The 13,020-nt window shown below is 50.7% G+C and overlaps 1 protein-coding gene across 2 annotated transcripts in view; it reads right to left on the bottom strand.

Moving 5' to 3' along the window:
* Positions 1–248: 248 nt before the first annotated feature.
* VWA5B1 (von Willebrand factor A domain containing 5B1) overlaps positions 249–13,020 on the bottom strand; it is a 37,641-nt gene continuing 24,869 nt past the window's right edge. The window contains exons 14-21 of one of the 2 annotated variants that reach the window (XM_090271476.1): positions 11,303–11,504; positions 10,533–10,847; positions 8,475–8,612; positions 5,850–5,981; positions 3,635–3,709; positions 2,936–3,005; positions 2,267–2,384; positions 249–755 (exon numbers count right to left, since the gene is read on the bottom strand). In XM_090271476.1, the coding sequence (XP_090127602.1) occupies positions 249–755; positions 2,267–2,384; positions 2,936–3,005; positions 3,635–3,709; positions 5,850–5,981; positions 8,475–8,612; positions 10,533–10,847; positions 11,303–11,504 (1,557 nt within the window). The remainder of the gene's footprint in view (positions 756–2,266; positions 2,385–2,935; positions 3,006–3,634; positions 3,710–5,849; positions 5,982–8,474; positions 8,613–10,532; positions 10,848–11,302; positions 11,505–13,020) is intronic. The other variant, XM_090271477.1, reaches the window with a different exon arrangement.

Here is a 13,020-nt window from a genome sequence, read left to right as displayed (position 1 = left end):
AGTCCAACTCTCTCACCTCACCCACTGATTTTACAGGTGGGGAAACTGAGGCCCAGACAGGGGGCACGGTCTTACCTTAAGGTGCACAGCTAGTTGGTAGTAACGTTGGGACAGAATTCAGGCCTCCTGAAGGCAAGTCCAGGGCTCTTTCTAGCAGCCAATGTATTAGCTCCAGCTTCAGAAGCTCCCCCACCAGGTCTGGATGGTCCCCTCCCGCTTCTCCCCTGCCCCAGCCTCCCTCGCCCCCACTACACGTAGTTCGGGTTATAGCAGAGCATGTTGAACTCCAGTCTCTCGTCCCAGTGCCGCAGGAGCACGAACAGTTGGAGGGCGGCAGCCTTGAGTGCGCCCCGCGTGCGGCCCTCGGGCACCTCCTGCTGCTCCAGCCACGAGTTGGCCTTGGCGGCCACCAGCTCCCACTCCACGAAGTAGGATGCTGAGCTGTGCTCCAGCCACGCCAGTGCCACCACCGTGGCCCACAGCTTCCCTGTGTGTTCCACCACTGCTCTGACCTCCCTGCCTGGCTTGTCCGCTGCCATGGGCTCCACGGAGAAGGTGTCACAAGACGGGTGCTGAGGTGAGGGGCTGGTGCACAGCTGGGGACCAGGGGTCTTCGTCTCGGGCGGGCGGGCTGTGAGGGACACTCGGTGGCAGGTGAAGGGTGAGGTCCACTTGAGCTTGTCCATAGGGATGTGGATGGCCTCGCAGAAGGCTTGGTTGAGCAGGAAGGCTCCGGAGGCCAGCTGCAGAGACACCTGTGTGTGGGGGGGGCGGGGATCCCTTCAGTGGGCCTCAAACATTTTAGCGCATGGAGCCCAGGCAATGCAAAAGTCTGGGTCCATTCATGTCCCCACCTCCCTGGGGGATCTGTGGGTACCCAGGCCAATGGAGCACCTCCATCCTTTCTCCCACAGGCATTTCAGATCGATCTCTCTCTGAGCCCAGTTCAATATCTTCACTCTGAACCTGCCTCTCAATCAGGTAGGCGGGCCCGTCTTGGCCGCTGGGACCGTCCTCTGCCATCAAGCAGGCTCTGGGCAGCTCACCACCCTCTTGCGCCCTCCATGCCAATCAATGGCCAGGTCCCAACAGGTCTGCTTTCTAAACACCTCTTCAATCCACCACCTGCCTCCTTGCGCTGTCCCTGCCTCTGCTTTCCTCCCCTGGCCCCACCCCCTCCATCTTTCCTGCAGCCTCAGGGGTCTTTGAAAGGCATAGATCATGTCACTTTGGAGGCCATCAGTTTCAGTGATTTCAATTTTCTCTTGGAATAAGTCCAAACTATGATTTCCAAAGTGCTGGATCGTCCTTGACGTTTCCTCTGCAAACCCCGCTCTCCAGCCACCATGCACCCTCTCTCTGTCCCAGGCCAGCTATCACTCCTCATCCTTCAGGGCTCGGCTGAACCATCACATCCTCCAGGACATCATGCTCCCCTCCTCCCGACTGCAAGCCTGGGGAAGGGGGCCCCCCATCGCTTCGGTCAGTCCCACCACACCCGACCTCTCCTATCACAACGCCCAGGGAGCAGAATTGCCTGGTTCCTTGTCTGTATCCCCACTAGACGCTTAGTGCCATGAGCTCAGGGACGATGTTCATCTAGTTCAAGGTTGTCACCCAGGGTCTAGCACTGTGCCTGGCTCAACAAATCCTTGCTGAGTAAACACACGCGTGGTGCTCTGTTGCCTGGCATATTTGGAAAGGCCCTCTGCGCTTGGGTGTGCAGGGACTGGAGCTGTGCAGTGAAGCTCAAACCACGCCCCTCTTCCCAGCACCCTCTGCTCCTCATGCCCTGCTGGCCCCAATGTAGCAGGCCCATACTCCCTTGCTCCTCAATTTGGAGACTTCCACTCCAGACCTGGGCTTCTCACCCCGCCACAGCATATTGGGGTGTCTACAAAGCCACTTGCTAAATAAACATGATGTGTGTCCGTGTGTGCTAATTTTACTTACCTGAGAGTCATTTCAAGGCTTATTTTTATGTATTGAAAAACAGACACACATAGATGATGGAGTGAATCATAAAATTCCTGTGAATTTTAAAAAGGTAGCAGATTGCAAAGAATTTCCACGATGCTGGCGCTGGCTTCTAGCAGCACTCCTAGATCCTGGACTGGGGAGTCCTGCAAACCCCTCTGCTCTGCTGACTACCTGGGTGAGAAGGTCTAGGTCTTCTTCCCTTTGCTGAGGGGGAGGGGCAGGAGGAGGCTCACAGGAAGCCCCCCCCCCCCCCCCCCGGTGGAGTGGCTGGGGTCATGGCACTCACCAGTGGGATATAGTCGAAGCTCTGGCTCCCGGGCGTTGACTCTGGGGCCCTGGTGGGTTGCTTGCTCAGGAAGCCCTTGGCTGCTTGCGTCAGCAGCCTGGACTTTTTGAGGGTCAACCTGTATGGGTGGAGCCAGAAAAGAGTGGCCACAGTACCCCCAGTGGTGTCCTCGGTCACCCCTTCCCAGCCCCCCCAGTGCTCACACAGCAGCCTCTGGGAGTCAAGCCAGAAGGGATGTGACAGGGGGCTTCCTCCAGTCTCCTATTTGACAGGTGGGGAAACTGAGGCCCAGCTCAGTGAATTAGTAGCAGCCTGGACAAGGACCAGCTTGGACGAGGACCAGGCTAGTGGTCTCTTTGTGACCCTCCTTCAATAGCATGCTTTCGTTCAGCCGGGGCTCAGAGTATCTCATGCTGGCCCTCCCAGAGAGTCGTATTTGCGAAGAGACCACATTGTGGGAGATGAGCCACAGGGGAGTGGGGAGGATTTTCTGCAGTGGGATACCTCGAAGATAGAAATATCTCTGGATGGGGGGCCTTCTAGGCATGGTTTGGATTCTTCGTTTTTGTGTAAATGTCAGACATGGCCTCCCTTTGGCCTTCCAAGCCAGGGAAGGCCCTTGGAAAATGGGTGGTGGTACAGTGTAACCCCAATGGAAACCCCACATACCTGGATCCAAACAGAGTCTCAGGGGTCTTCAAGGAAGACAGGGTATTGGTGGCCAGACTGAGCAGGGGACCTGCAGAGCCACAGAATGAGAGAGCTGTTGCCAGACAGAGGACTCTGTCTAAGGCTCACTGCCCAGCTGGGGAAACAGAGCCCTGGAGGGAGGGAGGGGCTTGCCTGCTTCCCAGGGATCTAAGGCAAACATAGGCTGCAGGCCTGGTTCTGACCCAGGTAGTGTGGGAGGGGTGAAATAGGTGGGCCATGTGTAAGAAAAACAGGCCTCCAAGTTTCCTTGGCTGGTGGTCTCCCTCTGGCACCTTCTGGAAGGTTATCTGTGGGTGCCTGCACATCAACCCCTCTTGTCCCTGAGTGGGGACATTGAGCTTTCTTTTATGGCACATTGCTAGAGGACTCTAGGCAGAATGGGGTGGTAGAATGGTCCTTCAGCTAAAACTTTGGAGGCCTGATTCTGGGCCTGGCTCTGTCACTGACTTGCTGTGTGGCCCCGGGCAAGTCACTTTTATTTCTCTGAGATTCAGTTTCTTCATCTTTAAATTGGTGATATTCCTATTTATCGTGCACAGGGATGCTTTGAGGAATAAATGAACCGCTGAGGACTTTGTTGGGCTAAGACAGCCCCCTGACCCAAGGATCAATCACTGTCACTATCGTCATTGAGAGAGCTGGTGACCGTCCACTTACCTTCAGAAGCCGTGGACTTCTCCCGGCCAGGGGACATGGGCTCGCTGGAGGGCGCAGCGGGGCTTTCCTCCACACCTGCCACCAAGGAAAGCCAGTGAGGCTTGGGCTCCCCTGGCTCTCCCTTTCTCCCCTCCCATCCTGTCCCCACCCCAGGAGAGTAATGGCTGAATTCACAGAGCCTGGGCATGGGCTGGGAGAGCAAGGTCAGGGCTACCATCTCTGCTTGGATGGGCCTTCATCTTCCAAAGATACCACCATTGCTTTGCCATAAGAGTCAGAATGCCTGGGTTCCAATCCCGAGTCCCCACTGACTAGCTGTGTGACCCTGGTAAAGTTACTTCCTTCGTAAGTTTTGATTGTGAGTGAGGGTTGATAGTATCTCTCTCACAGTGGTGTTGTAAGGCATCAGTGAGATAATACAGAGATAGGGCTTAGGGCTTGGCTCGTATTAAGTGCTCAATAAAACCCTGAGCTACAGACCCATCAGGGAAGCAGGAGCAGGTCAGGGCCTGAGGGTGGGAGTTGGGGGTCAGGGAAGAGGTGGGCATGAAGCACCAGATCTGTGCCTCATAGAGAAGGGGCTCACGCCAACTCCCTGGGAGGCCCCGTAACATGGCACTGACATGTCAGAAGGCTCTACACCTTAGTTTCCCCATCTGTAAAATGGTGATAATAATTGCACATAGTTCAAAATGAGTAATCAGGGGGATGATTCTTAGGATTGTTCTTTCAAGAGATGGAGAGTGGTGGGCAGTATACTATAAAAGAATAAACTGAATTATGGAAAAAGCTTCATGCACAAATATGTTCATCAAAGCCTCTGGTGCCCTATAAGACTGTCAGTAGCTCTGTGAGGGCCAAGCTCTGTTCATCACTGGGTGCTCAAGGTGGGGTGAGGCAGCATGGGAGTGAACTAGTGACTGAATGTTTGAGGCAACCAGGAGGCAAATAGCATGGTGGTTAACCTCCTGGGCTCTGGAGCCGGCCTGGGTTCAAGTCTTGGCTCTATGATATATCAGCTGTGTGACCTTGACTAAGTCATTTAACCTCTCTGAGCCTCAGTTTTCTCATCTCTTAATGGGGACAATAAAAGAAACCATCTCCGATGATTATGAGGAGCTGCGGATCATTGGGATGTGCCCAGCACGCAAGAATGTCTCAGTATGTGTTAGTCATTGTCACCCTTGGGGAGGGAAAGGGCTTGGGATTGAATAACAGCCTAGAACTCATAGACTCTTGGGTCTGAATCAGAGGATAATGGAAAAGAAGGAATTTGTGATTTTGATGGAAGCCGTGGGCCACTGAGAGCTGAGCTATGGAGAAAGAAAAGGAATTTCCTCCAGACTGGAGTCTCAGCATGGCTCAGGGTTGGAGCGGATTTCCCAATTTTGGAAGCTCTGAAGGAACCAAAGAATTGGCAGAACTCTTTAATTCTAAAGAGCTCTTTCACCCCCTAATTCCCCCACTATTCTTTTTTTTGGCCCATCAGTGTCTGTGAGAACTTTCTAGTCCCTCAGGTAAAAAATTTGTTATGATCTAGGTGTCTGGGCTGGTGGCCAGGTGGGACCTCTAAAGTCCTCCCTCCCATCACTGTACACACGAGGGCATGAAGAGAGGAGCTGGGACTAGTGCAGCAGCTAGGCTGTCTTTAGAGGGACAGAAAGACATGCAGACATTCAGGACACAGAGTTAAAATCACCCTGTGAATTAGTGCAAAGTCACAAAAAGGTCAAATTGTGGATCTTCAAGGAGCCCAGCTGCAGGCACAGTGAGATCAGGTGAGGGCGGAAAGGAAGCTTGGGATCCCTGAACGAAGCAGAAGCAGATGGTAGGACCCAAACAGATGGACCTGCCTCTCTGCTCTTCACTTTCCCCTTATTTATTAGGTTTCCTGGCATTTGGTGCCTGGGAGGGCTCAGAGGTTGGAGGCAGGGAATAGCTACTGGGGTTCATGGGGCAGAGGTGAAGGGGTGGTGTGGGCACGTGGGCAGGGAGTTCAGCTGCTCTCCGGCTCCCAGCAAAGCCATGCTGAGGGTGGCATGCTTGCGCCATGCTGCACCCTCTGCTTATCTCAGATCTCAGCCAGTCTGGGAGGCCTGGTCCCGCCCTGGCCTTGCAAGGGCTCTGAGTGTGGGCTCTGAGTGAGACCTTGGGGACACAAGGGAGCCGTGACTCAGGAGCTCGGGATCCAGCACATGGCCCCGGTGGCTCTTACTCAGCTTCTGAAATCTGCCACGTCCTGCTGCCGCGTCTTCCCTGAACGTGGTCTGGGACCGTCCGAAGCCAGCAGAGTTGTCCCACCACTGCTGGGTCAGGACCCGAGAGCTGACCATTCGCAAAGCAGCACCTTCATGAGGATGGGAGAAGGAGTCAGGTGGGTGCCACTGGGCCAGTCCTTTGCCTCCTCCCCAGGGCTGGCAGGAATGATTCTGGCTTCAGTTTGTCAGTCTTCCAAAGACAGCAAGGCATTGCGACCATGAGCTTTGGAGCCAGAATGACCTGGGTGTGAACTCCGGCCCTGTCTTTTAGTAGCTGCATGGGGTGCTAACCACTCCAAGACACAGTTTTCATACCTGGAAAATTGCGATAATAATACCCACCTTGCCAGGTAAATACTACTGCAGAGATAATGTTCAGGAAGCAGCAATGTTCTCTAGTTAGTTAAAAGGCTGGTTTTCTCAGAAACACCCCATTTCCCTTCCTTCACAGTTTGCTCTCCCAGAGACCCAGGTCCCACTTTCCCCTGCCACAGGCAGGTCCCCCAAGTCCCAGGGCAGCACCAAGCGGGTATGGATGGAAGAGAGATGAAGCTGCAGCATCCGAGGGTGTCTTGGCAAACCTCAGTCTAGGAGAACACTGGTCTGTAAGTAATTCTTTAAAAAATGAAGAATTCTATTGGGAAATAAATTTTGAAGAAGCTTCATGCTCTGAGCCTCCTGATGTATATTAACATCTTAAAGGCTCTGAGAAGTTCTGCTGTAAGAAAGCTTTGGAGCTTTATTTACTTCACTGGTTTCTTTTTTAAAAAGAATTAAAAAAAAATTTTTAGAGAATGAAAGTGAGGGAGAAAGAGGGGGAGAGAAATATTGGCCTTCTGCCTGTGCCCAGCTCAGGGACTGAGCCTGCAACCCAGGCATGTGCCTGGATGGGGAATCGAACCGGTGACCTTTTGTGGGATGATGCCCCACCAACTAAGCCACACCAGCTGGGCCTCATTCAGTGATTCCTAAATGTATTTTCCTGATCTTGTACTTCCTATTTTTGTGCTGAATGGCCATTAACAGGATGGAGAACCAGGGTTCTAGTTTCCTAGAACACACTCTGGGAAGTGCTGATCCAGACCTTAGGGGGTGGTGGGACTTGGGCTGAGATGGATGTTAGGTCCCTGAACCTCCCAGACTGTGGCTACGGACCCTAGGAGCATGGCCAGAGATGGGGGGAGGAGCAGACATCCTGAATAGGCAGGTCATTCAGGGCGACAATGCCCAGTGAATGAGACTGGCCAGTGGAGCAACAGCCTGGCTGCTGGCCAGAGCCTGAAATGAGAACAATGATGATTATAAACAGAAAGAATGAAGGGCACAGAAGGAATGAGGAAAGGCACATTTTGTTTCCAAACAAAATTCTTCCAGGAGGGCTGCTAAAAAAATTGTAAAAAAGAACTACAAAAGACAGGAAAATATAATTCAGGAAATGAAAAGTGTGTATAGTTCGCAAACATGTGAAAAACATCTCACAAAAAAAACCCCTAAAAACTAAAGAAATTCCCCAGATTCTCTCCTCACCTACCAGACTGGCAAGGTTTAACAATAAATAGTGCTGGTGAGGGTGGCTATCAGAGTAACCTTTGGGGCTGGGCCTATTTGGTAACATATGGCACAGTTTTCAGTGGGCAATTGATCTGCAATGTTACTACTGAGAGTTAATTAACCCTGAACCGATAACCAAACTGGTGCACAAAGATGTCCTTTGCAGCATCATTTACAATAATCAAAAAGGGGATAAAGTGAAGGTCTAATAAGGGGGGGCTGGTTCCGTAGGTTCTGATAAATCTCAAGAGGCGGTGAAGAGGAGCTGTGGTGAGCACAGGCTCTGGAGCCAGGTCCCTGGGGTGCAAAGCCTGTCTCTGCCCCTTACTGCTGTGTGACCTTGGACAAGTTACTTAATCCCCTCTGCCTCTGTTTACCCATCTTGAGAATGGGGGAAATAGCATCTACTCTGCAGAGTTGTTCTGAGGGCCTTGCAACACTGTCTACCTGAACACTGTCTATGATGATAGTATTTTCCTGCAGTGGGAGACGCAGCTGCTGTTAAAATGATGATACAGATTCGCTTTCATTGAAAGATATTTTCCACATCTGTACTTCGTAAGATATAGCACACATTGGTATGATCCAATTCATGCAAAATTATGTTTTTTTAATTTCTCTACATGTAGATATCCAGAGAGAAAAGTCTGGAAGGACGGTCACATCAAAGGAGTAATTAGTACTCATTTCTGAATGACTGTCACTTCCAGTCACTTTTACTTATTTTAGGTCTTTCTATATTTTGGAATTTTCTACAGTAAGCACATATCATTGCCCTAATTGGAAAAATTCAGTGAGTCGTATTTATTCAGTGGGAATAGGGGAGTGGGATGGTTTCACAGCCTTCTGCAGAGCAGTGGGACCAGGCTCATGCCCGTGGTGGCTAAACCATCCACTGGGGGCCTTTTGCTTTCAGGCCCTTCCTTGCAGCCCTCCCTGCAGCTCTGTGCTCCTTTATATCCCAGCCACCTCCTCCAGCCCATGGGGGCTGCCTGGCCCACAGGAGTGCCTGGGCCGCCCACCTGCCTTACCGGAGCTGGGGTATGCCACCACGGTGGGTAGGTACCGCCTCTTGCTCACGTCCACGGGCACGAAGGTGGTGTACTTGCTGATGATGTTGCAGGCCTTGCTGGTGTGCACAGCGTTCACCTGGTAGCGGCGGCTGGACCCTGCAGAGGGACAAGCTGGGGTCACTGCGTGGACTCAGAAATTTCTCTCTGACACAGAAGTTCTGGAAGCTAAAAGGAAAGCTAGATCAGCAGTCTCCATCTTTAGGATTAAATAAATCCTTCAAATCAAGGGGTTGCCAACTTGCCAATTAAGGACATAAGAAACAAACAAGCCCAAGTTTATTATCTCCATTATCATTTCATAAAGTAAGGACATTTTAACGTAGAAGAGGCAAGACATCTAAGAATAAAAAAGACAGTTACTTCTCTTAAATAACTAGTGTTATTTAAAAAAGAGAAAACCCTCTGTGTTGTCTGTATTTTCTTTATTCAGTTTGGAGCTGTGTGATGAGACTCTTGCTACAGGACTTCACAGGCCTCCTGGGGGGCCACTGGTCTGGCCCACTGGGACAATTTCGCAGAGAAGGTTGAGAACCAGAGAGGGATTGTGGCAAGCACAGGGTCACACAGTGAGTTAGTAATGGTCCTGAGATCAGGACTTAGGATGGTCTGTTCCCAAAGCTCAAGCTCTTTCCACTCAACAGGTTAGCAGCCCCTGTGGCTTGCCACCTCCAAAAGGGCTGTGTGGGGAGCCAAGAACATGAAGAATGGACATGGTTTGTAAACTGTAAGGTGAAGAGCTCGTGGGGAAAAATAACATATTATACCACGATAAAATAAAAACCAAACAGAGATCTGCCTTGAAAATTCCTTGAGTGGACAAAACCAGTTTAGTTATACAAACAAAGTTTAATTTAGCTCATTTTGCAAGACTAACTTGACCTGGGTCATTTCTTGCTTCTGCCTCTGGAACTTGAACAGTTTCCCAAGGTTAATATAAGGTAACCACTGAAAATTCCAGTATTGTAACCAATCACCATGAAGAACGAATTGCCACTGCCTCCTCACTATATAAGCTGCTTTATAACAATATACCCGTGAGCCTCATTCTGTGTTTTGGTTTGGGGGCTCTTGGTTTGCAAACTGACTTCTTGGTGTGTGTACAATAAGCTTCTACTGATTACTACTTCTGTGAGTCATTGGTTTTACTTCTCTTATTTTTCAAATATTTGCAACAAAAATACAGATGTAAAATATAAGCCATATAACAAATAATAGAAATATTCTCTATTTATATCTATATCTATCTATTAACTCCATCAGGATCCCAGGAGTCACTTTTTAAAAAAAGTTTGCCCAATTCCTGAACTAAATTAGCTCTCCCACCAACCTTGTTATACAATCTCTTGAATCCTTGTATTTCTTTTTAATAACACTTAGGACAAATGCAGTCAATTAATTGTGTGTATACATATTTAGTGCTGGCTTCCCTGCCAGTCTGTGTCAAGCACCGAAAAATAAGGGCAGGGATGCGGTGGTCGCCGCGCTCAGCCCCAAGCCTGGCCGGCATCTGATCTGCACTCAGTGAGTGGCGTTGATGGGTGAGTGAGTGGACCGACTAGGTCTAGGGGGTTCTGTGGGAAGGTAGGTGTGTCCCAAAGGAGCAGGGCAGGTGTAATAGGACTGTCTCCATTGTTCTGTCTCAGGGAGCGCTGTAGGGAGAAGCCTGGGAAAGTGAGGAGGGTGGGGATCGGTAGCAGAGGGGAAGGTGGGAGAACAGAGGACGGATCACTGGGTGGGGGTGGGGAGGTTGGAGGAGCCCTGGGCTGGTTGAGGGAGATAGGCTCCTGGAGGCAGGGGAATGGGCGCATATTGAGGAGAGGACGGAGCCCTGGGCCAGGCTGGAGGAAGGCGGGGCTAGGAGTGAGGGGTGGAGTATGGGCAGTGGCATTGCTGTGGGGACAAGGGTGGGACTAGAGCTGGCAGAGGAGTGCCGATCACCAGGGTGGGGCATTGGGCGGGGCTTGATGGGGGCGGGGCTTGGAGGCGGGGAGGAGGGCGCAGGCCCCTGGCGCTCACCTTGCTCTATCTCGCCCTCGCGCTCAGCCAGCTGCTCAAAGTCACGGATGATGGCGCGGGCCGCCAGGTGGTGGAAGGTCTCGCTCCAAAGGTCGGCATCACACGCGCTGTCCCGCTCGCGCCTGGGAGGCTCCAGCTCGAAGCTCACTTCCCATTGCAAACGTTGGCTGCCGCGCAGGCCCTTGACCACGGCCTTGCCCAGCACCGGGTCTGGAGTAGCTGGCCTGCCAGCACTGCCCTGCTCCTCGAACTCGGCCAGAGGCTCCCGGTCTGAGGACATCTCTTTCTCCGAGGCGGAGGGGTGATGGGACGGCTCTGTGGGTGAAGGGACAAGCAGGCAGGACTCTGAGCTGGGGACAGAGAGCCAACTCCCTGGGACATCATCCCTGCCCAAGCAAGGCACAGACATCCCTAAGCAAGTACAGTACAGTACCCCCTCCCCACTCCCAGGGAACACAAAACTCCTTCCCTAGAACAGGCGGGGTGGCATGCGCTTGTTCCCAAGAGTGGGACAGATCCACCTCCCAGGAAGCCAGTACCTGAGGGAGTCAGGTAGGATGGGGGGGAGAGGGGGGTGCTGGGACACAGGGCCAGGTCGGTTGGGAAAGAGTGGGGTTGCTGAGGTCCTCGGAGAGAAGGGGCCACAGCAGACTCCCTCCAGGCCCCATTGGGCACAGGCATGCGTCTTCCAGGCCTGTCATCTGCAGTCAGGCCACAGCCAAGGAGTCCTCCCTGACCCCAGTCAGGTCCTGGACCCTGAGGACACTTACCCAGGTCCCCAGGGCTGTGGCTGTCTGAGGCAGGCTTCAGGCCGGACCCAAGATCCAGCTCTCTCATGGGGCTCCAGGCCTGGGGCTCCTGGCCAGAGGGCAGGAAGGGCTGGCAGCCCTGGGGCAGCAGAGAGGGCCTGCGGGCCCCCGGGCCCCGGAGTGTGGGGCCCTGGCACAGGTCCCGACCATGGTTCAGGAAGGACTAGAAGGGCGAGAGGAAGAGGAGGAGGCTGGCCCCCTTGCCTCCTCCCCAGCCACAGCTCTTTCCCTGACACCCAGCTCCTCCTGGGGGGCTGCCCTTGTAGCACCCAGGGACAAGTGGCTTGCTCTCTGCCACCCACGAGAAACATCAACGTGAATAATCCCAACCATGGATTGAGTCCAGACCACGGAAAACCACGGAAAATCAGATATCATGGATAGTATTATAAGCTCACTTACTTTTGCCATAAAGTTTAAAAATTTTGGGGGGCGTTTTTAAAATTAATCTTTTTCTTGTCTTCTCATCATGCCATGCTTAAAAGGTCTTTCTCACTAAAAAAACAAATTCCTATAGAACTTTTGTAATTTTTTTTGGTTTACTTAAATCTTTGATTCACACGAAGTCTATTTTCATGTAAGAAAATAGATCCCAGCCTTTTCCTTGATTTTTTTGAATAGTACAAATCCCAGCACCATTTATTGAATACAGTTCATTTATGGGCTCTCTAGGGTTTATCAGTTCCCCACCTCTGTGCCGACAGAGCTCTCATGTACATTTGGTTTTATTTCTGGACTTTCTGTTCTGTTTTGTGGATTTAATCTGTCTATTCTTGTCCTGGTACAAAAAAACATCCAACGGGAAGGGATAAACTGGAAAAGACATTTGCAACATGCATGATCAAGATCATTTTCAAGCAAATGCTCTTATAAATCACTGGTGCGGGTGGAGAGAACGGCAATAAAATAATGGGTTGATGGCATTTACAGGCGATTGACAGAAAAAGTATCCAATAAACCCATGAAAAAATGCTCAGCTTCTCGAATGTTGCTTTAAATGAAGATGAGTTATGATTTCCCCCACCTTCCAGACTGGCAAATACGTAAATGTTTGATGACACCCAGTGTGGTCAGTGGGAAGACAGGGTCTCCATGGACTGCTGGCGATGAACTTGAGGGAGAACAATGTAGCCCTGTGCTATCTGCCAAAATTAAAAAGGCACAAGCTCCTTTGACCTAGCAATTCCCCTTTTAGGAATTGAATCCTGAGGAAATACACAAGGATGCAAATACCTATGGCCATGTACTCTATATTTATATTTATTGCAGTATTGTTTATTAAAAAATATTTTGTCAATATATGGAAACTCTCTACATGTCCTTCAATAAGAGTTGGCAAATAAGTTATGGTTTGTCCATGTGTGGGAACTCCACACCACACTGCAGGGAAAGAAGCAGTTTTTTAAAAAACTAACATGGGAAGATAAAACTTATTTTAAAAATTGCAACTGTTCTGTATTTTGATTGTGGTAATAGTTATATGACTATTTATTTGTCAAAACTCATGGAGCTAGTCACCAAAAAGAGTAATTTTACCGCATTTAAGAAAGTGAATTAAGATGTCATTAAAAAAATAATTTGGAGAGAAGTTTGTATATGGGGTTATTTAAAACATCTATGTGTGTTGCAAATGTATGTGAATGTGTATATGTCTGCAAATGTAGTATTTCTGGAAGGAA

This window comes from Furipterus horrens, unplaced genomic scaffold (genome assembly GCF_987537825.1).
Source record: "Furipterus horrens unplaced genomic scaffold, mFurHor1.1.pri manual_scaffold_3, whole genome shotgun sequence".
Taxonomy (NCBI): domain Eukaryota; kingdom Metazoa; phylum Chordata; class Mammalia; order Chiroptera; family Furipteridae; genus Furipterus; species Furipterus horrens.
Note: the sequence above shows the minus strand (reverse complement) of the source record. Positions and strands in the feature narration are given on the sequence as shown.